This window comes from Dunckerocampus dactyliophorus, chromosome 19 (genome assembly GCF_027744805.1).
Source record: "Dunckerocampus dactyliophorus isolate RoL2022-P2 chromosome 19, RoL_Ddac_1.1, whole genome shotgun sequence".
Lineage (NCBI taxonomy): Eukaryota > Metazoa > Chordata > Actinopteri > Syngnathiformes > Syngnathidae > Dunckerocampus > Dunckerocampus dactyliophorus.
Window position 1 is genome coordinate 19,348,191 of NC_072837.1, and position 25,891 is coordinate 19,374,081.

Genomic DNA, 25,891 nt, shown 5'->3' on the forward strand with positions numbered 1-25,891 from the left:
CAATATAAATAAATAAGTTACAAGATGCGGTGAGAGTAAATAAGACAAGCGTCCGCCCCGGTTAGGGTTTTTTGGTAAACATCCAAAACTTTTGCTAAAATTTTGCCTCTGTTCGCGTTCATTCTCTGATTAGCATACGTCGCGTTATTAATGCACTGCACGAGTCTACTGTGTTCTGACTGTATTTTCTTAAATCAGAAAACGTCTTTCCTTGTTAGCATGTTATTAGCTAGCTAAACAAAATGGCAAGCAGCCCGTCTATGATGTCAATAGCAGTTGACTTAAAACAAAACACGTTTATGTAGTTTTCCATGCATAAAACTATTGTCAATGCATGTAAACCACGAATGAAAGGGATAAGTGAACATTTAATGTAACTTTTACCTTCATTGAAGACGTGATTGTTCCCAAAGACACGATGTGGCAGCCAGATCAACCACCACCACCTTCCTCTTTTCACTCGATCGCATCTTCATTAAATGTTCACTTAACCCTTTCATTCATGGTTTATGTGCTTTTCACATTGTTTTCTGTGTGTCTAATTAGAATGAAAAGTATAAAAACGTGTTTGTGTTATTTTTGGCTTATTGGAACGGATGAATTGGATTGACATTTCTTATGTAAAAATGGATTCAGTTGGCGTTCGTTTCGGTGAGAGTCGGACCTTCTGGAGTGGATTAATGATGCTAACCCAGGATTCCACTAGATATCAAAAACAACATTTTGACTGAATCACACAAGTTCTAAGTCATTTTTTGCATTCAAATTGAGGTGAAATGTTTTTGTTTGTTAACAAAGCAGGGCAACACGGGACACGCCGCTTTCCATGCTGTCCTCCCACACAGACTGGCTGGGTTTGTCTCCCCTTCACCCTGCAGCTGGAGCCACAATGTCCTGAGAGATCGCTCCCAGAGGGTGAGAGTCAGCCCCCACACTTCCTCCAACATCAGCCTCAGCACTGGTGTACCCCACAAGGCTGCGTGCTAAGCCCCCTACGCCTCTCCGCTCCCTGGAACAGCTGTTCCTTTCTGTGCGTTCTTGGGATTTGTTTCTGACCCTGCAGCCGTTCTCATTTGCAGCATTTTGTCATTTTGCGTTTGTTTCGTGCTGTCATTGGATATACAGTAAATGTGTTGACAATGCGTTATTGTGTTAAGCCGCTTTGTTAACTTCTACACAATAGCATCAGACGGCGTAATGAGGGAGGGGGTACAGACCCACAGGGAGCGATGGGCTTTAAGTTTCAGCCAACTCAACATTTGAATCCTTCTGTAAGAGAGACTGCCCACATTGCTATTTGGGATCCTGCAAGACACAAACCAGGACATTTGAGCATGAATGAGAACCTTCTTGGTCTCCCCACAAACTAATCAGGACTTCCTGAAGAAGAAGAAGAAGAAGAAGAAGATGGTGCACCGTGCAAGCATTTTTTTTTGTCTTGCATGCAGCAAGCAGGCTGCCTCTCTCTCTCCATGTCCATGAATAAATGATGACGCTTGGCTGTGAGTGAGGCCGGGAGGGCTGTGCATCTGTCTGCACACACAAATGCTCTCTCTCGCTCTCTCTCTTTGAGAGCGCGCGCGCGTGTGTGTGTGTGTGTGTGTGTGTGCAGCCTCCAGTGCTGCTCGCCATTACCATTCCGGGCACAGCGCACCTCTGCTCCACACGCAGAAATGGAGCCGGCTCTGTGGTTGACAGGCGTCCGAGGGCAGGGGGAGGGGAGGAGGATGAGGATGCATGACGGCTGCAACCTTTCAGGCAATCTGGATTAACTAGTGAGAGAGAGAGAGCGAGAGAGAGAGAGGAATTAGGAACATCTGGCTGCAACCTCCCTCTCTCCATCCACAAAGGCGTTTTCTAGCTCTCTCTTTTTTTGGGGGGGTGGGTGGGAGTGTTTGGGGGGTGGTGCGCAGTGGAAGAGGCGATCCCGCTCAGCCTCCAAAGAAGCCTCAGCGGGACCCTGCAGCGTGAGCTCGTCCGCGCCGTGCAATGCTCCCGTCGCTCCATCCTCCTCCTCCTCTTCCTCTTCTTCTTCTTCTTCTTCTTGAAGGGCATCGACGGGCTGCCAAGGCCGGACACATGTCAGCGCAAGCCGAGCCAGCGCGTCCGGGACTAAATTCAATTCTCCTCTCCCTCCCGTTGCTCGTCTTCTCCGCTGGGAAGGCGCTCCTCTTCTGACTGATGTGTCCCCGGCAAGGTAAATAGGCATTAATCACATGATGTGATGGGCTGCTGTCAATCAATAAGCAACTCTTGTGATGGGGGGGGGGGGGGGGGGGGGGGGGGGAGGGGTTGTTGAAGTGTGCACAGTTGCATGCAGCACTCCTGCAAGGTCATTAGATTGCATCTTCTGGGCTGTTTTGTTCTTGTTGTCCTCACACAGGTGATACTGTGGTCCAACATGGACATAATTCTGTGCCCCCCTCCCTCCTTGAGATAAGATGTCTGCTGCAATGATGCTTGTTTTATTGCCTCTGCCCTGGGGATGCACTGATAGGTGCTCCTTCTCCTTCGCCTCCTCCTCCTCGCTGCTGTGAAGTGATTGAAGCCGAGCTGATATGTAAATGCCGCCTCGGTGGCAAGGTGTGATGGAGTCCAACTCGGGCTGATGAAACAAGGTTGTTTTTTTCCCCCCTCTCAAGATTTTCCAGCTTGAGCGGCCTTGCTTGGTGTCAAGTGTTGGTTATCACACGGCTTATTATTCATGAGCGCCCGCAGGCACCATCGGAGCGCTCCATGCATGCATGCAGGCGGGCATGCGAGCGGGCCCACGCCTCGTTTTAGTGTCTGATTTTTTTTGCTTTGCAGACAGGTGAGCTCCTTCCTGCACACCGTGCTCACTTGACTTTCAATGACCCACATTTTGGCTCACTTGGGAGGAAAGCGTGTTGTTGCAGAGGATGTGCTCTTGTCCAACTTCCTCTCTTGTCAAAGAGAAGAGAGGTTCATCACTACTGAACGGTCACGTTCGGCGCCAAAAACCTTCAAATGTCCGCCAGGAAGCTGAAAGGTGGAGAACTACTCCATGCCTTTCAACACCACACCCACGGGTTCTGTACTGGCTGTTATGATTTGCCTTCATGCACAGTGGATTTGGAAAAAACTATTCATACATGATTCAAGTGGAGATTTTCAGCTTTCATTGAAGAGCTTTCACTGTTATTGTCCAAATACCTAACCATTTTTTGAGCCCCTGAAAAGGAAGGCATAAAAATGGCTAATAATTCTTCAACAACAAGCCATATTTACGGCATGATGGCCAAAGTGGCATTAGTCGCTGAGGAATTACAGACATTCGTATGCCTTCCTTTTCAGGGGCTCAAAAAAGGCTGCCAAGTTCGGTGGCCCCGCATCAGCAGCAGCCCCGCAAGAGTGCTTGGCAGACGGGCTCGGGTCGTGGCCTGGCTGCGGGCACAACCAGGCACGCGCCTATTTTAGGGTCCTCTCACAACAGCCAAACAAACACCCTTTGGATCCACAAGTCGACTTCTTGGAGATTAATTAAGATTCTCTTCAAAAAGGAATGTACTATTTTCCACGTCTCTTATGTTCGTCAACAATTACTGCCGTATTTGTAGCATTATGGCCAAAATGGCATTCATCGTTGAGCAATTACAGACATTTGCATGCCTTGCTTTTCAGGGGCTCAAAATAGTTAGGGGCAAAAGTATTTGGACAACAACGGTGCTTTTATGAGCATGTGTTTACACGCTATCGCAGTGGATTTGAACTGAAACAATTCACATGTGAGTGAAGTGGAGACTTTCAGCTTTCATTTCTGAGGTTTGGCAAAAATATGGCATTCACCGTGTAGAAATGATATCCGTTTTATGACTCCATCTTACAGTTTCATCCAAATGCAGTTTTTAGCATTTCTTTTCCCGTTTCTGCGCCACCACATTTGATTGGAAACATTCCAAAAAGTCATGTGTGATAGAAGTAGAAGACTTTAAGCTTTGATTTAAGATGTTGCACAAAAATATGGCACCTAACATTTCATCAATTTTATGCCTCCACATTCAGGAGCTCAAAAGTACACTTTGATGCAAAAGTATTTGGCATTGTTTTTTTAAAAAATAATTTTGCCTTTATGCACCATCTCAATTGATTTTAAATAAAAAGCTCAGGTAGAATCTAAGGTTTGCTTTAAGATGAAAATATGACATAAACGAAATTACAGCCATTTTTATGCCTTCATTTTCAGTTTTGAAAATGAGTTTGTTTTTTTGCCTTGACCACCACAGTGGATGTGAAATAAAACAATAACCATGGAGTAGAAGTGTAGATTTTAAAGTGTTACACAAAAATGTGGCTTTTTTTTTTTTTAATTATGGCTATTTTTATGCAGAGTACTGCCATTTTCAGGGGCGTCTACAAATACGGACCTAAAGACCTAAAACCCATTAAAAATCTCTGGGGTGATCTAAATGGGCGCTTCTGCACGAAACTTCAAGGGTCCCTGAAATGATTCATGAAATTTGCTTGAATACGTTATATTTGTATATTTGTAATGATGTACTACATTGTTCCATTTTTGAAAGCGAACGGTAAATTGGCAAAAATGATAAGCTAAGCCTCATTTCCGGAAGTGACGTCATCAGGGTGACACCTCTCAGCTGAAGTAAACTAATTGTTGAGTAAACAAATGCTTGTCGAGGTAGATGGTTGACTTAGTTGAGTATAATTTTCATCAAAATAGTAGTGAAGTGAAAATGTTGTGTTGCTGCTGGATGTTCATAGTATCAGTGATACTGTAAGTTTGTTTTCTTTTCCAAAAAAGGAAGGTTCAAGACAACAATGGACACAGCAAACAAGAGACAGATGGACGCCCACCTCAAGTTCTATTCTTTTGCAGTCACCATTTCACTGACGACAGCTACAAAGGAACACCTTTACAAAAAGCTTTTGGCTTGAAAGTACTCTAAAAACGCATTTTTGAAAAGGGAAAAAACAAGAACGACCACTATGTCAAAGTGGCCACAAGAGAGTAAGTCATGTCTTGTTTGCACAACGTCTTCTAAACACTATTCCACAATAGCGACAAGGCTGCAAAGCATTATACATGTTATATAAACATCTTTTTACAGCTGTATGTTTACTGGGTGGCAGGGGCGAACATTTATCCACATATACAATCAAACATGCTAGAAAAAGCCCTTTATGCTCATAAAGAAGCCGATTTAAAACAATAATTGAAATATAAGCAACTCTTGAGTAATTTCCACTTACCATTCTGTGTTTTCAAGGCGACCAATCTTCATCTCCATGTCTTAAGGCTTAAGTCCATGTTCTAAAGGTTCTTTATTTCACCTCCAAATGTTTCTTCCTCCTGGAAAATGATCGACACATGGCTCAAATCTTGGCTATAATCACTGTAAACATCCTCCGCCTCGTACACCGCCATGTTTGTTTACCTGAGTGATGTCACCCTGATGATGTCACTTACGGAAATGAGGCTGAAACTGCGAGGCGCCATCAACTATGAATGTCATTTTTGCAAATTTACCATTTGCTTTCAAAAATGGAACAATGTAGAACATAATTACAAACAATATTTAAAATATTTAAGCAAAGTTGACCAATCATGTCAGGGACCCTTTAAGTGTTGGAAAGATAGACCCTTATATGACTTTTATGGTGAGCTTCTATTTTTTTTTCTAGTTTCTTTTCAGTGGAATTGCACCCGTTGCAGATGATCCTTTTAAAAAACAGATTTAAAACAGGATTCACCACGGTGTTATTTTTTAGTAGCAGTGTGTTGACTTTCTATGGAGTCCACAGCCAGTACAGCCATGATGGATTCAATTTAGCTTGTCCTTGTTTCCCCGCAAACACGACAAATAAAACCTGTTATGGAGCTTTTGTCTGCTCGCAACGTGGGAAGGGATTGAACTTTTTTTTTTTAAATCCCCACCCAACCCCTCTTTCACTTCCTCTACATGAAATCTTGAGCGTCCAACACGCAGGAATCAAACTGCAAATGAGAATGTGCTCTCTGCCGGGGCTGTGTTGATATTCTAGAGTGGTTTTCAAGGTTTCTGCCCCCCCCCCTCCACTTCTGAGAGAAAATCCCGGGTCATAAGCCCCCCTCACATCAGGGGTGCGATTGCATAGCAGTGGAATGCAGATTGCCGTTTTGAGACTCGTCTACTGCTGTTTCTTTTTTTTTTTTGATTGTTTGTTGTTTGCTTGAGCGAGACGTCGGAAAATACGAGGAGGGTTGTGTCTGTTTTTCCTGGCGAGCGTATCGAGGTTCTGTCTTCTTGCTCGGATGCCGTGCGAGGGAAAACACTTGCTAAAATGGCAGGGGAAGAGTTGTAAATGCTGATGAACAGCACTTCTCTTCATGCACTGGGGTCTGCTTAGTATGCCATCCCCTTGGACACGCACACGCACACGCACACGCACGCACACACACAAACCTGATGATACAACAATCCGGCATCAAGCCTTGAGGTCCAATAAGAGAGTGCAGTTACCTCAGAAAGTGCACATTTGAATGATGAGAGACGCTGATATGCCAAGTCCACGGCATCACAGCATATCATAGCAACCCCCGTGCAAATACCCCCCTAAAGAATTTGGATAGTCAAACCTCTTTTTCGGTACAATTTTGCAGCGTTTTGTGTGCACCGCCTCGTAACAGACTAGGGCTATGTTCACACTGCAGGTCAATAACAATTGTTTTGCTGATATGTGACCTGCATCTGATTGTTTCACGTCAGGGTGAGGAGTACAGTTCCCATCTTTTCAAATGTGGCTCAGGCCTCATTGGTACGTAGATACCATATAAATCCCATCTGTATCCCACTTGCAGTCTGAACTGTCAGGGTGCATTTATCCCACCTGCTCGTCATCGAAAGGCGTGGTTTACCGTGCACGACTTGGACAAAGGTACCGTATTTTCCTGACTATAAGTGGCTCCGGAGTATAAGTTGCATCAGCCAAAAATGCAGAATGTAGAAGAATAAACATATAGAAGTCGCAGTGGACTGTAAGTTGCATTTTGGGGGGAAAATTTATTTGATAAAATCAGAAACATTTCATCTTGAAAGGCAAGCTTTAATAACAATAAAAATAGGCGTCTGTTAACGTGAACAGGTGGCATGTTAAGGTAACATCAGATAGCTAGCCTAAACAACCTAACATAACTAGCTTACTTGCAGCTTGTAATCTGCACAATAGGATTTTCTTGTTGGGGGCATTCGTGTTCTGTCTTTATAAGTTGATGTTTACATTGTACATTTTCAGTGGTACAGGAGGGATAAGAGTAGCAGATACTGGCACACAAGCCTAAAGCGCCCTCTCATGGCTGTCAGCATGAAAAAAACACATACATGTAAGTTGCTCCAGAGTATAAGTAGCAGGGCCAGCCAAACCATGAAAAAAAAGTATGGAAAATACGGTGCTCACCCATGTAGGCAAAAGTTCTTGTCAGTCAAAAATTATTTTAAAAAGTGTCATCGAAGTGGCTCCTGCCACCCACACGTTCCTCGGAACACACGTCGTTTATTAACAAAAAAATCCAAATAGGGCATCATACCCTGCAGTGTGAATGTACTCGTCCATTTGTCTCGTACCCTATCGTTCCACAAAATATAGTCCCCAAACAAAGCACCCTACGCTTTGCCAACCCACTGCCCTGGTATTTTTTTATTTTTTATTATTGAGTACGACTGCTAAATGACTCACCACGGGGCCAAAGAAAGTTGCAAGTGCCAGCAATTTGATGCAGAAGGCGAGAAACACGATTGAATTCCATCTCGCCAGGATAATCAGGATGTCTGTATCACCATTCCTCATTTATCATGACTTCACATTGTTTTTATATTATTCTCTATGAAATATGTTTTTTGTTAATATTTTTGGGTGAGATGATACACAAGATTAGGTCGACGAGAACGAGATGAGACGAGATTTTAACGTTACTTTTAAGAAAAGCACAATGAAATTTGGTACACACCATTGGGGGAGTGACAACCATTTCTGTGTCAAATTTGAGCAAGATTGGTTGTAAAACAAAGCAAAAGCATCTTTTAGGAAAAGTACAATGAAAAAATGTTAAACGAATATGACAATATGTTCTATGTTCTCAATATGTGCAGTCTACTAATTTTATTACTATGTTACACTGCTGCACCCTGTGTATGCTAGCGGCCTCGTCTCCACCCACCGAGACAGTATGACTGACAGAAGGGCTCACTCTGTTCATGCCGTTGTTGTATGGAACAAACGTACCAAGGTGCTGAAAGCAATGCACAGAGCGAACCTTCTTCCTGCCTGTTTGGAGGCGGGAGACGAGGAAAACAGACACGCACCCTTTTGTCAGTCCTACAGCCTCTTTGTCTCGGTGGGTGGAGACGGAGCCACCAGCATACGCACGCAGAGTGCAGAAGTATAACATAGTAATAACTAAATTAGTAGTTTGCCATTTTTTTATTGTACTTTTCTTAAAAGATGTTTTTGCTTTGTTTTTCCAACCAATCTTGCTCAAATTTGACACAGAAATGGTTGTTAGTCCCCTAAAGGTGTGTACCAAATTTCACGAAGATTAAGCGAAACAGTCTAAAGTACAGAGGGTGCTGTGAGCTGTATGAGAAATTTCAAGTCAACCCGGCTCACGTTGGGGTTTAACAACAGCGCCATCATGTGGTGTATTTGTCATAAAGGTAATAGCACAGGTAATACAGTAAGGGTGCATGTTTTGACTAATTTTCAGCCGGTTGTGTGCAGCGGTTGAAGGGTAGAAGACTTCCACCTTGTAGTTTTGCTCATTAAAGTAACAGCGATCAAAGCAAACCTCATCACCTTCACGCTTTTGCAGCTGGCGGAGGGTATCAATAAGAGCAATAAGAAAAATAGCATGAGTGTGAATGGCTGTCTCTTACTATTCACACGCCATTAGCGAGCAATACCAGCCTCATGGTGTTCCGGGCTTTAACCAGAACCTCATTTGTTATCCGTGACTAAATTGTCCGGGTCCTCTCCTCTCCGGCGGGGATTCTTTGTTCTAAATGTCATTAGGTGATCTTCAAATGAGCCCCTGATTGCATCTCGCCCCCAAAGTGACGTTTTCAGTGTTGCCATGGCATCGAGGCTGTCACCCAAGAGTTATCGCATTCTATCGTTGGCAGAGAACACAGAGCGAAAAGAAGGACGGGGTGTCACAGTGCATACGCACACAACGTGTTAATCAGGCAGCCATAGCAACATCCATGTTGGCTTATTTTCTAATAACCGCAGAGATGTTTTACTGCTTTGCTGGAGCCATTTTGCCACCAGCGAGCAGAAGAGTGAGCAGCATTTTTGGCAGGCGCACGTGTCCGTCTGCTTTTCCCAGAGAAAAGCAAGGTGAGGCAAGGCGCTGCCAGGTGCCACGGCCAGACGTCTCATTAGCCACCCCTCGCCTTCCCGTGATTCCCTGCACAGACGCGGATTGCTGAGGCTTTCTCCGCGTAATTTGGACCATCTGAAAACATTTCCCCCGTGACCCCGCCGCCAGCCCAGCAGCGTGCAGGATGAGGCACGCTGCTGGGCTTTTCTCAGAGAAGGCCGCCCCTGGAGAGCGTGGATAGGCTGTGCTGCTGTACATCACTGCTGCTGCTGCTGTTTCCATGGCTGGCGCTTGTGAAGCGCGCTACCTCTTTAGGCACAAATCCACCCACCGGCGCATGTGTGGGTGTGTGCTGTCAGTCTGTTGTGTTCTCCGAGGGCGGAAAGACATGCCGGCAGCGAGTAAAGCAACATTTGATTGACTGGGAAGGATATGATGGTCAATGCATCAGTAGATTACCTGTTTTCTGCTTTATTTGGGGCCCTCCCCAGTCACCGCTGCATAATGAACAGCCCAACCTGCAGGATAATGACTTTCTGGAGGGTGTGTGACATTTAGAGATGAAGTGTGTGATTGATGAATGCATGGATTGATTATCTACTTATTTGTTCGTGTACCTGATGAGTGCAACCTGTTATGCAAATCTCAGTGGAACGCCCGTAATTAAATGCAAATTAGGAGGACAGCGACAGATATTTCCTGTCCTGTCTCTCGTCCTCGCTGGAGGAGAAGGCCTTTAGTACAGATTACACTTGGGAGCATTCACTTCACGTTCAGATGACTTTTCCATGGAAAGAAAAAAAACCCTCAATCTCCACAGAGTGAATCGATATTGCGTCTTGAGCGCAATTCCAGCCTGAAAGTAGCAGGTTGTCTCCGCCTCATTGCACAACCACAGGCCTTGCCAGTCAGAGCACCTCAAACCTCAGACCCTCATCAACGTGTACATGTACACCTCAGACCCCCATTGACTCCTCAGGTCTCACCAACATGTACACCTCAGACCCTCACCAACATGTACATATACACCTCAGACCCTCACCAACATGTACATGTACACCTCAGACCCTCACCAACATGTACATATACACCTCAGACCCTCACCAACATGTACACCTCAGACCCTCACCAACATGTACATATACACCTCAGACCCTCACCAACATGTACACCTCAGACCCTCACCAACATGTACATATACACCTCAGACCCTCATCAACATGTACATATACACCTCAGACCCTCATCAACATGTACATGTACACCTCAGACCCTCACCAACATGTACATATACACCTCAGACCCTCATCAACATGTACATATACACCTCAGACCCTCACCAACATGTACATGTACACCTCAGACCCTCATCAACATGTACATACTGTATACACCTCAGACCCTCACCAACATGTACACCTCAGACCCTCACCAACATGTACATGTACACCTCAGACCCTCATCAACATGTACATACTGTATACACCTCAGACCCTCACCAACATGTACACCTCAGACCCTCACCAACATGTACATATACACCTCAGACCCTCACCAACATGTACATATACACCTCAGACCCTCATCAACATGTACATATACACCTCAGACCCTCACCAACATGTACATGTACACCTCAGACCCTCATCAACATGTACATACTGTATACACCTCAGACCCTCACCAACATGTACACCTCAGACCCTCACCAACATGTACATGTACACCTCAGACCCTCATCAACATGTACATACTGTATACACCTCAGACCCTCACCAACATGTACATGTACACCTCAGACCCTCATCAACATGTACATATACACCTCAGACCCTCATCAACATGTACATGTACACCTCAGACCCTCACCAACATGTACATATACACCTCAGACCCTCATCAACATGTACATGTACACCTCAGACCCTCACCAACATGTACATGTACACCTCAGACCCTCATCAACATGTACATACTGTATACACCTCAGACCCTCACCAACATGTACATGTACACCTCAGACCCTCACCAACATGTACATATACACCTCAGACCCTCATCAACATGTACATATACACCTCAGACCCTCACCAACATGTACACCTCAGACCCTCACCAACATGTACATATACACCTCAGACCCTCATCAACATGTACATATACACCTCAGACCCTCACCAACATGTACATGTACACCTCAGACCCTCACCAACATGTACATATACACCTCAGACCCTCACCAACATGTACATGTACACCTCAGACCCTCATCAACATGTACATATACACCTCAGACCCTCACCAACATGTACATATACACCTCAGACCCTCACCAACATGTACATGTACACCTCAGACCCTCACCAACATGTACATATACACCTCAGACCCTCACCAACATGTACATGTACACCTCAGACCCTCATCAACATGTACATATACACCTCAGACCCTCACCAACATGTACATGTACACCTCAGACCCTCACCAACATGTACATATACACCTCAGACCCTCACCAACATGTACATGTACACCTCAGACCCTCACCAACATGTACATGTACACCTCAGACCCTCATCAACATGTACATGTACACCTCAGACCCTCATCAACATGTACATACTGTATACACCTCAGACCCTCACCAACATGTACACCTCAGACCCTCACCAACATGTACATATACACCTCAGACCCTCATCAACATGTACATGTACACCTCAGACCCTCACCAACATGTACATATACACCTCAGACCCTCATCAACATGTACATATACACCTCAGACCCTCACCAACATGTACATGTACACCTCAGACCCTCATCAACATGTACATACTGTATACACCTCAGACCCTCACCAACATGTACACCTCAGACCCTCACCAACATGTACATATACACCTCAGACCCTCACCAACATGTACATGTACACCTCAGACCCTCATCAACATGTACATACTGTATACACCTCAGACCCTCACCAACATGTACATGTACACCTCAGACCCTCATCAACATGTACATATACACCTCAGACCCTCATCAACATGTACATGTACACCTCAGACCCTCACCAACATGTACATGTACACCTCAGACCCTCATCAACATGTACATACTGTATACACCTCAGACCCTCACCAACATGTACACCTCAGACCCTCACCAACATGTACATATACACCTCAGACCCTCATCAACATGTACATATACACCTCAGACCCTCATCAACATGTACATATACACCTCAGACCCTCACCAACATGTACACCTCAGACCCTCACCAACATGTACATATACACCTCAGACCCTCACCAACATGTACATATACACCTCAGACCCTCATCAACATGTACATATACACCTCAGACCCTCACCAACATGTACATGTACACCTCAGACCCTCACCAACATGTACATATACACCTCAGACCCTCACCAACATGTACATGTACACCTCAGACCCTCATCAACATGTACATATACACCTCAGACCCTCACCAACATGTACATGTACACCTCAGACCCTCACCAACATGTACATATACACCTCAGACCCTCACCAACATGTACATATACACCTCAGACCCTCACCAACATGTACATGTACACCTCAGACCCTCACCAACATGTACATGTACACCTCAGACCCTCATCAACATGTACATATACACCTCAGACCCTCACCAACATGTACATATACACCTCAGACCCTCATCAACATGTACATATACACCTCAGACCCTCACCAACATGTACATGTACACCTCAGACCCTCATCAACATGTACATATACACCTCAGACCCTCACCAACATGTACATATACACCTCAGACCCTCACCAACATGTACATGTACACCTCAGACCCTCACCAACATGTACATGTACACCTCAGACCCTCATCAACATGTACATATACACCTCAGACCCTCACCAACGCGGATGTATACACCACAGGCCCTCATCAATATCAAAGTATGTACCTCAGCCCTCACCAATGTGAACATACAAACATCTGGGCCTCCTCAAGGTGAACGTATGCACATCAGCCCCTCTCAACTCGAACGTATACGCCCCAGTTTCTCACTAACATGATTGTATACCTCAGCTCCTGGTGGTCAGTATATATGGTGTGTAAACCTCAGTTCCACACATGAACATATACACCTCATTTCCTCATCAATGTGAATGAATACACATCTGCTCCTCCTCATACACGTGAACGTTTAGATTTCTGCTAGTCATGAATGTTAAAGTACACCTTAGCTGCTAATGGAGATGAACATATACACCTCAGCTCCTGGTGAAGATAAATGTATACCTCAGATCCTTCTCAGCATATACTGTCTGTACCTCAGTGCTTCAAACATGCAGTATATGGCTATGAACATACACTGCACATCTTGGACCCTCATCCTGCGTGAACGTCCCGACACGGGACCATCCTCGGCCCAAATGAAGGTTGTTACTGGGGCCGAGTGCAGTCCAATAACCATCAGACGCCATCTGCCAGAGAAGGCTTTTAAGAACAAAAAACCTCTTCAAAGGCTTCGTCTCCTTCAAGGCCACAAAATTGGGCGTTTGAAATATGCCGGAGAGCACCAAACACGGGACATCGAAAGGTGCAAGAAAGTTTTATTCTCCTTTGACGATCCTGGTGGACCATCCCGCGTGCTCCCCTGATCTAAACCCAATGGAGAACATTTGGGGATGGGTGGCAAACATGGACATCGGTTGCAGACAGTGGATGCCCTCCGTGAAGCCATCTTCACCACCTGGAGCAACACTGGCACAGCGACTCATCACTCACTCCTTTTTTAGACATTTCATTTCTATTTTAGGGGGGGCAGGATTATTTGGAGCTCTGGTCTTGAACCTTTGATCAGCTGATGAACAGCATATTCGACTTGAATGCTTCTTTGCAATAAATTGCTTTTTTTGTCTCACTCCCATTTTTTATTTTTGCAAAATGTACATTCTTCACATTTTTTAACCGATCTTAAAATTTGGATGGGGAGGGCATGTGAAAACACTTCCATGGTTTCTGACGTTCAACCTTCTCCAGGCGTAGACGGGATGACGGCAGGGATGGAATGTTGCGGTACTGATGTCACGGCAACGTGCAAGAAGAAGGCACGTCCTGGGTGTCCCATCAGGTTGCTGTGTTGCTGATCACAGCCCCAAGGGAGCACGTGTGCACTTAACCGATGTTCCAGTCCTCAGTTTATTCCGTTCAATTGTTTGTTGGGAGTGGATTCCGATAATGTGGTGATTCCAATTTGTGGAACTTGCGAGTGTTGGGTCTTGGCTGAGTGACATTTTCAGTTTCTCTTGTTAAACGCGGTGACAGCATGCGTCTGAGGGAATTGTAATTTCTGTGTGGGACTCGGTGAAGTTTTCTCTTGCAAATAAAAAATAGGTCATGGAAGATTCACTGCGGCTTGATCAGCAGTATTCGTGAAAAATGTCCGACCCAGCAGGCTCGCTCCAGTGGTATCATTTCATCATCAGCGCCCGTTTTAAATATGACCTCCTTCTGTCCTCCTTTGCTACATTTCCCTCAGCTGTCAGAGGGTAACCGCCGCCATCGCCGGGCCCGCGTCAAGTCTGATCTTTCTTCGCTCCGTAATCTTTCCTCCAATTGCTGACTGTCAAGGTTATTAGGCGGCAGGTGGGGTCACATGTCGGCGGCAAACAAGAGGGCCTTTGAATCATGACGCTATTCATTTGGCCGGCCCCTTGCTGAGGTAAGACTTTTATCCACACTGTCAGGACCCGGCACCGACAATGGAGGCATTACGAGCAAACCGCCGAGCCATAACCATAAATCAGCCCTTCTCGTCTGTGTTTAAAGGTTAGCCTTTAGATTTTTACTACAGTTGTGGGATGAGATCTCTTGTTCTCCGTGTTTGATTGGATTGGTCTTCAATTCCGCGTGACGTGATTGCGCGGCCGCGGGCCTGAATATTAAACCTTCCAAATTTCAGCCGAGGCCGCTCGCTCGCTGCGATGCCGTCTCCGCTTTTCTCAGGGTTTACGTTCTATCCCCCCCGACAAGTTCTCGGGATTCATCAAATGGATCCCCCCCTTATCCCTCATCTCAGTCGTGTCATAAGTGAGAGTAGCAGCGGAGAGAAAATCAATAGCGAGGCAGAGCACATCCTTGCAGAGCCACCGGGCCCAATCATCCCTGCCCCCTTTGGCCATATGATCCTCCGAGATAACCGTCTAATTCTCATCAGGACCCGACTGACACTTAAGGCTTTAATCCCCGTGTAGCAAACATATTATCAACTAATATCATTTATCTTGGAATAAAGACCTGGTGAAAGGCTACCTTTGTGACAGTCTTACGTATGTTACACTCATTTGGAATCCTTTCCCTTCATGAAATCCCACTAAATTAGCACGCAAACGGGCTCCCAAATCCATCCCAGGCCTAGCAGTCATGTTTCCCTCTCAAGTCTGCAGGTGACTAATTAGCTCCATGGCTAATTGCACGTCGTTTATTGTTTGCACAGGCGCTGACTGACCCCCTGCTTACAAGCCGGACTCGCCAGCGACTGACTCTATTTCCAACCCAGCACAAAGAAACCAAATGCTCCTTCTTGAAGGGAGGATTTCTCCGAGTGAATTCCCCAGCAAGACAAATTAATGTTTAATAGAGATGACAGAGCTCGTTCGGGTTGCTTTGCAGTCTTCCGCTGCTCGATAAACCGTTTCCCTCTATCTGTCTCTCTCTTTTTGCCTTATCTTTGCAGGCGTAACAACGTGAATGACAAGTCCAATGGAGACCCTCCTGCTTTATCTGATTGTCCTCTGTGCGGCTGTCAGGGCCCACAAAGTTCAAGTCTGCCCGAGGCGCTGCATGTGCCAGGTGCTTAACCCCAACCTGGCCACGCTGTGCGGCAAGAAGGGGCTGCTCTTTGTGCCCCCCAACATCGACAGGCACACCGTGGAAATGCGACTGGGCGATAATTTTGTGACCAGCATCAAGCGCAAGGACTTTGCCAACATGACCAAGCTGGTGGACCTGACGCTCTCCCGCAACACCATCGGGACCATCGTGCCCAACGCTTTTAAAGACCTGGAGAACCTGCGAGCACTGCACCTGGACAGCAACCGGCTGACGCGCATCACCAACGACACCTTCAGCGGCATGTCCAAGCTGCACCACCTCATCCTCAACAACAACCAGCTGACCTACATCCAGATCGGGGCCTTCAATGACCTGACGGCGCTGGAGGAACTGGATTTGTCTTACAACAACCTGGAGAGCATCCCCTGGGTGGCTATCCAGAGAATGTCCAGCCTCCACACCCTCAATTTGGACCACAACATGCTCAGCTACATCCCCGAGGGCACCTTCTCGGGTCTGCAGAAGCTCAAGAGGCTGGACGTGACCTCCAACAAGCTGCAGAAGCTTCCTCCGGATCCCATTTTCCAAAGAGCAGGCGCCCTGGCCACTTCAGGGATCATGGGGCCCACGTCGTTCGCGTTGAGCTTCGGAGGGAACCCGCTGAGATGCAACTGCGAGCTGCTCTGGCTGCGGAGATTGCTACGAGAGGATGACCTGGAGACCTGCGCTTCACCGCAGCACCTCGCCGGACGCTATTTCTGGTCCGTGTCGGAGGAAGAGTTCCTGTGCGAGCCTCCTCTCATCACCAGGCACTCTCAGGTGTGACCTTAGAACTTAATCCGCTGAGCCTTTTCTCATATTGTCACATCAAACATTTCATTTGCTAACCTCGTGGGACCTTCCTGGTCCACTCCGCTAACAAGATATTCTGAAGTATGTTCAAGGTTTACCTAAAAGCTGATCTTGAGGGGGGTTTAATGAGCTTTTAGCAGCTTTATGATGCAGTGAGGCTCCTATTAGGGTGATTACAGCCTTGACTCATGCATCCAAATAAAAGCATGCCATCAAATCCGCATCAAATGACAGAAGCTGCGACGCAGGCCTCTTTTGCATAATTGCAGGCATTTATCTTTCACGCAGCCAAGCGCATGTTTACTGCGAGACGTGCCACCATATCGACTGCCCTAAATCGAGCTAATTCAACGTGAGGGAGATGATCAATAGTCGATTCCATTTACAGGGAATACAGCGGTGGAAAGCACAACGTGCCCCACATATCAGCAAGCGTTTACCTCTTCTTTCTCTTACCTCGTCGTCAGGAGCTGCGAGCTTTGGAGGGTCAAAGCGTCACGCTGCGCTGCAAAGCCCGCGGCGACCCGGACCCCATCATCCACTGGATCGCCCCCGACGGGCGCCTCATGTCCAACTCCTCCCGGGCCACGGTCCACACCGACGGCACACTGGACATCCTCATCAGCACCGTCAAGGACTCAGGTTGGTTGAAAGACACCCAATCATACATTCTATAGTAGAACCATGACATGGAAATGTGACAGTAAACACTCACCAGCCACAACATTAGGCACACCGGCTCATGAGTTCCAGTACAAGAGCTGTATCTAAAATTGGACCTCATTAGCTTGTACAATACTGTGGCTGGTGAGTGGACGTATTTTTGCAAGAATGCACTTTTTTCCTCCACTGACCTGCTTCCCAGTTCAAGGGCCTAATGGCTGTGAAATCTAACATTTTCCCACCAAAGTGGCAGCTTGCCACAGGCTGGCTACGTCTTATTCCCACCTCTGTTTTATTTAGGGCTGTCAAACGATTCAAAATTGTAGCCAAATTACGGCTAATCACAGTTTTCATATGAATTCATCATAATTCTTTGTCTGTTTATTTAGACCACACAAACACGCATAATAAAGACGTTGTTGTGATGTTCGGAGTGTCCCTGAATGCACTTCGTGGTCATCTGGTGACAACAGGAATGAGAGAATAAAGTTATGAAAGAGCGTCGGCCTCTGTGTGACTGCGGGGACGCTACTGCGGCTCCGTCTGCCGTCATAACGGAGAGGAGTGGCTTGACATGACGCGCATGTGTTAATTACGTTAAGAATTTTAACCTAATGAATGAAATAAATCAGTTACCGCCGTTAACGTGCTGCAGCCCTGAACTCATATTTAAAGAAAAACCAGCCTGCACCTCAGCTTAGTGTGATGGCTGACAAAGCGTACATTTAGATCAACTTTTTAACTTACATTACGCTTGTTTGCTCCTTTGTTTTTGTTTTTGTTTTCATTTTTACAAATATTTACACTTTCTGATTGTAAGATTATGTCTTCATTCTCATGATATTTAGACTATTATTGTAATATTACAACTCTTACCAACCTAATTTTTCTAAAATTGTTTCTCATCATTTTATTTTATAATAATTATATTATAAATATTATATTTTTTTTAAAACATATTTTAGTCTTATTTTTTTTCTGTCAATATTCCAAATTCATTTTCCTAATTTTGTCAGTATTCTTGTAAAATTACTGCTCTTTTTTCAAATGTTGCTGTTGTTTTTTTAGTTTTCTTGTTTAATTGTATTTTTAGAATGTGCCCAGGGCCAATAAAAAAACAGCCGCGGGTCGTAAATGGCCTCCAATTTTCTTCCCGACTTTATTCCCATAATATTTGGACTTTATTCTCGTAACATTAGAATTTTTTCCACAACCTAACTTTCCAAAAATTACAGCTTTATTTGTTGTTGTTTTTTTGTTTGTTTTTAATAATATTATGACTTTTTAAAAAATTATTTAAAATTTCAACTTAATGCTACAAAAATGACGTTATTTTTCCTCAGAATACTATGATGTTATTCTCGTAAAATTATTACTTTTTTTAAATTAGATTACAACTTTTTCTCTAATGTTTTGACTTAATTCTTGTAAAATTACAGATTTTTCAATTTTTGCTGTTGTTGCTTTTGGCTCCCGAGCTGCACTTTGGACAGAGTTAGCCTTAACCTTAACCCTAACCCTAACCCTAACCCTAATAACCCTAACCCTAACCCTAACCCTAACCCCTGGTTTTGGTGGTTAAAGACAGTGTAGGTGTAGTATGCTGCAGTATTTTTGAGTAGGATGGTAAAATGCTGCTGCCAAGGGTTAGCAAAGCATTAGCCTTCTTGCTAGCCGCTAAAAGTAACAATATGCTCCTCAACGCACCCGTGAAACTCACCATATTGTGCCTTCTTTGTTTCGTCTCTATAAAAAAAAGTGTAATGTATGTGCAAAAAGAAGAAGAAGAAAAAAAAAAAGCTAGGGACATTCATTTACTTGGAGTGCTGTGTCCTTACAGTCGGATTCCGAGATGTACCGCATTAAACACGCACTTAACGAGTGCTAGTCTGGCTTTTATTACCTTTGCGCTGAACCTTTGTAATGTTTGTGCTCAATGAAGCCAAGCGGATGCTGTAAATACATTTCAGTGTAAGCGTAATGGACCTAAACCGTGTGAGTATGTGCAAGAAATGGAGCCAAGTATATAATGACTCTTGGGATTAGCATATTGGACGTCTGTCCAAGTGTGTCCCTACTGTACATTGTGATAAAACCCAGCGAGAGCGCTAAGCTAATTAGCTTATCACCTTCCAGGTTCTTTCACCTGCGTGGCCTCCAACCCAGCCGGCGAGGCCCAGCAGAAGGTGGACCTGCTCATCGCCAAACTCCCTCACATCACCAACAACACGGCCGCCGAGCGGGAGCCCGACCCCGGGTCGTCGGATATTGCCACGGTGACCAAGACGGGGGCGGAGGGGCCGGGCGGGGTGCCTCTGGGGAATGCCAAGACGAGCCAAGAGAGGAAGGTGGTCATCGCCGAGGCCACGTCCAACTCAGCCATGGTCCAGTTTCAGTTTCAGAGGAACATTCCGGGGATCCGCATGTTCCAGATCCAGTATAACGGGACCTATGATGACTCTCTAGTCTACAGGTCAGCAAATACCAAACCTTAGGATAGGGATAGAGATTTGGTGTCCAATTAAAAACTGGAGAGACAAAGCAAGCAGCTAAACTCCAGATGACCTTAACCACATGATTAAAAATTCCATGACCCTGGTTTTACCTGCTCCGGATGCTTAAATCCCGAAGGATGTTGTCTCCTGGGTTGGGACTCGACTGTCTTTGTGATTATTTGCGGTGTCCATTAATCCTATCAGGAGTACTAATGCACTGCATCTGACTTCTCATTCTTCAACTCATAATCCCCTTTGCCGCCGTGTACCATTTACTGCCTTGATAATGCTTAATCAACAAAATCAAAAAACAAAATGTCAGCACTAAGCCGCGCGCATAGGAAGATGAAAGAGCAGTAAGGCAGTGTTTCGCAAAAAGCATCCAAGGCGTCACGAAGGCAGCATTCTTTCATCTCTTTCGGTCCTTACTTAGCGCCGCCACATGATAGGACGGTCACACACACACCAAAAAAACGTTGAAGTCAACAGCATGCTTGCAGCGCGGCAGACACATTAGATAGCTTAGATGTGTCAGAGAAACAGAAGCCCAAATAGCAAGCTTTTATCGCTAATGACGGCGCAGGGAAAGAATCACATGTCACAACTGACTCCGCGCAGACGCGTCTTAAACGGCACCCCGGAGATGAACGGCTGTCAACGTCGTTCCGTCGCCGTCAAAACAAACCGCTCTAATCTCACCCGCCTCTTTCCCCCCCAACACAGAATGATCCCGCCGACCAGCGAGAACATCCTGCTGAACAACCTGGCGGCAGGGACACAGTACGACCTGTGCGTCCTGGCCATCTACGACGACCAGGTGACCTCCCTGACCGCCACCCGGGTCATCGGCTGCGCCCACTTCACCACTGAGCCGCAGTACCTGAGATGCCATTTCATGCAGTCGCAGTTCCTGGGCGGAACCATCGTGGTCATCATCGGGGGGATCATCGTGGCCTCCGTGTTGGCTTTTATCATCTTTCTCATTGTGCGCTACCGGGTGTGCAACCAAGGAGACACGGACAAGGTTAGCCTCGCATGATCCTTCGTGCCTTGTCATCAGTTGGGATCTATCAAGTAAATCCCAGGCCAGTAGTTGGTGATAGGCACAGGTTTTAGCCAATGGTCCAATGGTAGTTTCTCACAAGTCAACACTGAATACTAAATCCATCCATCCGTCTTCTCCCACTTATCTGAGGTCAGGTCGCGGGGGCAGCAGCCTAAGCAGGGAAGCCCAGACTTCCCTCTCCCCGGCTACTTTGTCGAGCTCCTCCCGGCAGATCTCGAGGTGTTCCCAGGCCAGTTGAGATACAGTCTCTCCAACGTGTCCTGGGTCTTCCTCAAGGCCTCCTATCGGTCGAACGTGACCTGAACACCTCCCCAGGGAGGTGTCCGGGTGGCATCCTGACCAGATGCCCGAGCCACCTCATCTGTCTCCTCCCAATGCGGAGGAGCAGCGCTTCTACTCCGAGTTTCTCCCGGATGACAGTGCTTCTCTCCTTATCTCGAAGGCAGCATCCCCCTACGGAGAAAACTCATTTCGGCCGCTTGTACCCACCATCTTGTCCATTCAGTCACTGGACATCACTGACACCTAATTCCATTGTCACACTCCAAAACACAGTTGTCAAGCTAACAAAAGGACAAAACAACACTTTATCAATGAAAACTGGTTTGCCCAGGGGAATGAATATCTCTCATTCCTCTCTTTCTCCTACTTCCTGTCAGGCCCTGGAGATGGGTGACATACGTTCCCTGAGCAGTGACGGACAGCTTCAAGGCTGCGGGCTTCCCAAATCTCTCTCCAAGCAGGTCCTGCGTCCGGAGAAGAACGACAAGGACTGTCTCAGAGTTGCATTGCCGCCGCTGGAGCCAGCCAAGCAGCGAACGGCTGCCACTGCAACCGCCGCCAACGCCGCAACCAAACCCTGCGTCCCCGACTGTACCGTGTCCACCTCGGCTGCCAGCCACAGTTGGCACCCGGCATCACCGGGTGCCCCCAGGGTGAAACGTTCCATGACGCCGTCCAAACCGTCCGAGGTCCGCCTGGCAGACATTGAACTCAACAATGTGAACCGCAATAACTCCTCGCAGATGCCGCCTGTCGTGGCCCGAGTCACGCCCGGACAATGGACTGCGGCTCCCAGGGTTCCGCGAGCCCGCCAGGCACCACGACACTACATGACTGTGCCCGCCGGGGGTGTGAGGCTGAACCGCAGACACTCCCTGAATGTGGACTCATCCAGGGAGCGCTTGTACGTGGCGTACCCCAAAACAGGAGCCAGCCTGCGCTCCAAGCGAAGCCTGTCCATGAGCGGCGAGCTGCCGCAGCTGCAAAGCGTAACAAACATTCACCGGGCTCGCGACAAGCTGTGCAGGTCTGAGTGGCTTCTGGAGAGCACTTTATGATTTGGAGTTTACTGCTTGCATCCTTTGTTTTTTTGGGGGGGGGGATTTGTGGCCTGTTGTGGAACTGCCCTGAAGGTCGCCCGCACAACTCAAAGGGAATATTATGGCTTCACTTTTGTTTTATACACTATAACCTATCAATGTCTTCTTCGTAAGGGACTTTGGGCGGACCAAGAAAAGCACAAGTGTATAAAAGAACTCCTATACAAATGTTTAGCTGTGTGTAAACGAATGCAGTAACCTGCACACGCTGGACGATAACAAAGACGGGGTTGTCGTGCCCTAAAGACAGACAGCAAGCACACATACTTGTGACCTTGGCGCTGGTTTTCAGAGAGATAATGAATGTGCTTTACATCCCAGACGCAGCACAATGCAGCATTTTTTGTGGCACACGTTGACTCAGCCTTGATACTGCCCTCCGGTTTGAATCGATCAAATCGTTTCTATCATTTAATTACACAAAGACCCGAGAAACGCTTTGAATGACGACTGGCGCAGACGCAACGCCCCACGGGGCGAGAGGAGGAGTGATGTCGGCGTTCTGCGTGGATGAGACATTTCCATGCTTCTTCTTCTTTTTTTTTTATATATTATTTTTTTCCACGTATTATCATGACATGCTGATGTAAATGAACTTGTAAGCGGAACGACCATTGCAGGTATCGGATTGATTTTGCTGTTGTTTCTGTTTGATGTTTAACAGTCCAAATAAACCAGTGATACAAGGGACATTCCATGTGTGATGTCCAGCACTCCAGTATGTACCCTTGTTGCTTTGCAGTCGCCATGGGGCGCCGGTTCCAGAAGCAAAAACAAGTTCCCGCCAATTTCTCTGGAGCTGTCAATCCCGATCAGGCTCATGTTTCTACCGCAGGGTTTGTCGGCGGGATGACTACATCAGCTTCGGAAATCGTGAGACATCATGTCAACAAATCCCATTAATTAGATGACTCCATACTGAGTCAAACCATATTTTCTTTGAAATGGTGTTCTTCCCATTCCAGTGATGTCAACTAGGGCCGAGCGCCACCCTATCAGGTAGCGCACCACCACTTACAGATCAAAGTTTGACAACAGCAGTGCAGAAACTGAAATCTAAGCAAGACCGAATATCTCAAATCAAGGTCAAGGGTATGTTTTGGGCTATTTGTTCCTTATTACGTTAGAACAACTTGGTAATATGTACTAAAAACTGAGACAGCGTAACCACTCACCACTTGGAATTTTACGGCTTCACTCTATCACGGTTTTTCAAAAATATATCAAGAAATCATTTTCAGTGTTGTGGGGGAATTATGGCCTCTTACTATCCATCCATCCATTTTCTATACCGCTTCTTCCTCATTAGGGTCGCGGGGGCATGCTGGAGCCTAGCCCAGCTGACTTCGGGCGACAGGAGGGGTACACCCTGGACTGGTGGCCAGCCAATGGCAGGGCACATATAGACAAACAACCATTCACACTCACATTCATACCTATGGACAATTTAGAGTCGCCAATTAACCTCACATGCATGTTTTTGGAATGTGGGAGGAAACCGGAGTACCCGGAGAAAACCCACACACACACGGGGAGAACATGCAAACTCCACACAGAAATGCCCAGGGGAGAATCCAACCAAGCATCGATCTCCAAGCTGTTCCTGTGTTGGCCAACGTGCTAACCACTAGACCTCCGTGCGGCCCGGCCTATTACTAGTCTAGCCGATTACTCGTCCAAAAATAATATACATATCTAAGCAAATGTCTTCATATCTTTTGCCTAAATTGAGCATTTTCAAACATAAACATGGCTAATTAAAGTAAAATACAAATATAAGGCATTCAAAAGACACCTTCAAAGATGTGATGATATGTACAGTGTTATTCCACACTGGTCACTCAGTGTCACTAATGATGACTAATGTCTTATTATGTCTACTACATGTATATTGGGTAATAGGAGTGTAAAAGTGACTGTAGGGGTGTTATTTCATGTTTAGAGGGCTCTAATCATGTCAAAAAGCATATTTAGAAGGTGGTAAACAGGTTTTCTGTGCTCTGACTACAAAAGTACTACTTTGTGGAAATGGACTTATCACGGTCGGGTCTGGAACCGGTTAACCGCCATAAAGGAGGGAATATTGTACTACTAAAAATAAGCAGAATATCTAACCCTGCAGAAGATGTTGCTTGCCGGAACTTTACTGGTTTCAAACAGTTCATAAAATATTTTTTCTTGCTGCTGTGATTATTTTGCTCATTTTAAAGCATATCTCATATTTGAGTGTATATGACTTAAAAGAAGCTAACTGATCCGACATAGAAAGTGCCCGCTAAGACAAAATGTGCTTGTTTATCCGAAATAAGGATTTGTGACCTCGACTCGAGGTATTTAATCTTGCTTAGATGTCAGTGTTTGCAGCGTAGCGCGCTGGACGGAACCCAGCTGCACTGTTTGTTGATTTTAGTTGAATGGATTTGCTATTGCGAGACGTGTTAGTGTTTGAAAAGTTTTGAAGGGCACCAATATAATGTGTCTCAGTTATACCGCTTGTTGGGCGCCCTACCTACAGTAGGGTGCTACAGGGTGTGGGTAGTAGGCTAGTAGGGTGCTGGGTAGTGCTACAGTGCCAAAAGGGCGGTTGGCTAATTGGTGGACAGATGAAGGTGGCTTTCACGACGCAAACTAAACAAAAAACAAAGACATCAACAAAGATGTCCTCCGTTGTTTCTTACTTTGTTTACTGTGAGGCCTTTTTGTTGAATTCATGGCCGCCTTGCACGGTGTGATGTCACACCATTTACTCAACCGCACCGCTGTTGGTTTACCGTTCCAAACCACAGCGAAGGAACGGTGCCGCTCGGTGGATACGTCCTGCTGGCCGACATTGATCTGAGACGGCGATACCAGCATCGGCTGCAACATGAGCTGACACGCTGTGTATTTTAGTCGTCGGATGTTGCCTGATTGATTCTTACGTGCGCTTTGCCTTGCACAGCAGGAAGTCTCGGGGGTGGGGGCTGCGCAAACGGCGGCTATAATACATACAGAGTCATGCAGTCACGCGGGGGGAGCCTGCAAAGACAAGCGGAGCGCGCGACGCGTACGACAAAGCTTTGCTTTCATGCGTGCCGGCTGGTGCCTAGCATGTTTATTCATCATTACGAGCTCATTAGGGGTGATTAAAATGCGGAGGAGCCTGGCCTGAGCCTTAGTTCATTCCTTGCAGAAAGCCAGAGGTGCCTGTTAATAATAGATGCAGGGGGGGAGAGACGAGGAGGAGAGCAGGA

At 46.2% G+C, this 25,891-nt stretch overlaps 1 protein-coding gene across 2 annotated transcripts; it reads left to right on the forward strand.

The window, feature by feature from the left end:
- Positions 1-1,594: 1,594 nt before the first annotated feature.
- lrfn5b (leucine rich repeat and fibronectin type III domain containing 5b) lies at positions 1,595-25,401 on the forward strand. Of its 2 annotated transcripts, none has more exons than XM_054762288.1 (6): positions 1,595-2,197; positions 15,863-17,019; positions 17,520-17,694; positions 19,852-20,188; positions 20,934-21,234; positions 21,936-25,401. In XM_054762288.1, the coding sequence occupies exons 2-6, from the start codon at positions 16,117-16,119 to the stop codon at positions 22,614-22,616; spliced, it is 2,397 nt and encodes a 798-aa protein (XP_054618263.1). In that variant the 5' UTR covers positions 1,595-2,197; positions 15,863-16,116; the 3' UTR covers positions 22,617-25,401. The 2 variants fall into 2 exon arrangements, with proteins under 2 accessions (XP_054618263.1, XP_054618262.1); XM_054762287.1 differs by having other exon boundaries at positions 16,103-17,019.
- The last annotated feature ends 490 nt before the right edge of the window (positions 25,402-25,891 follow it).

Excerpts from the sequence above, each read along its gene's own strand:
- lrfn5b (XM_054762288.1), top strand. The coding sequence starts at position 16,117 with ATGACAAGTCCAATGGAGACCCTCCTGCTTTATCTGATTGTCCTCTGT. Across the intron at positions 17,020-17,519 it reads TCATCACCAGGCACTCTCAG|GAGCTGCGAGCTTTGGAGGG; the intron begins GTGTGACCTTAG and ends CCTCGTCGTCAG. Across the intron at positions 17,695-19,851 it reads CAGCACCGTCAAGGACTCAG|GTTCTTTCACCTGCGTGGCC; the intron begins GTTGGTTGAAAG and ends ATCACCTTCCAG.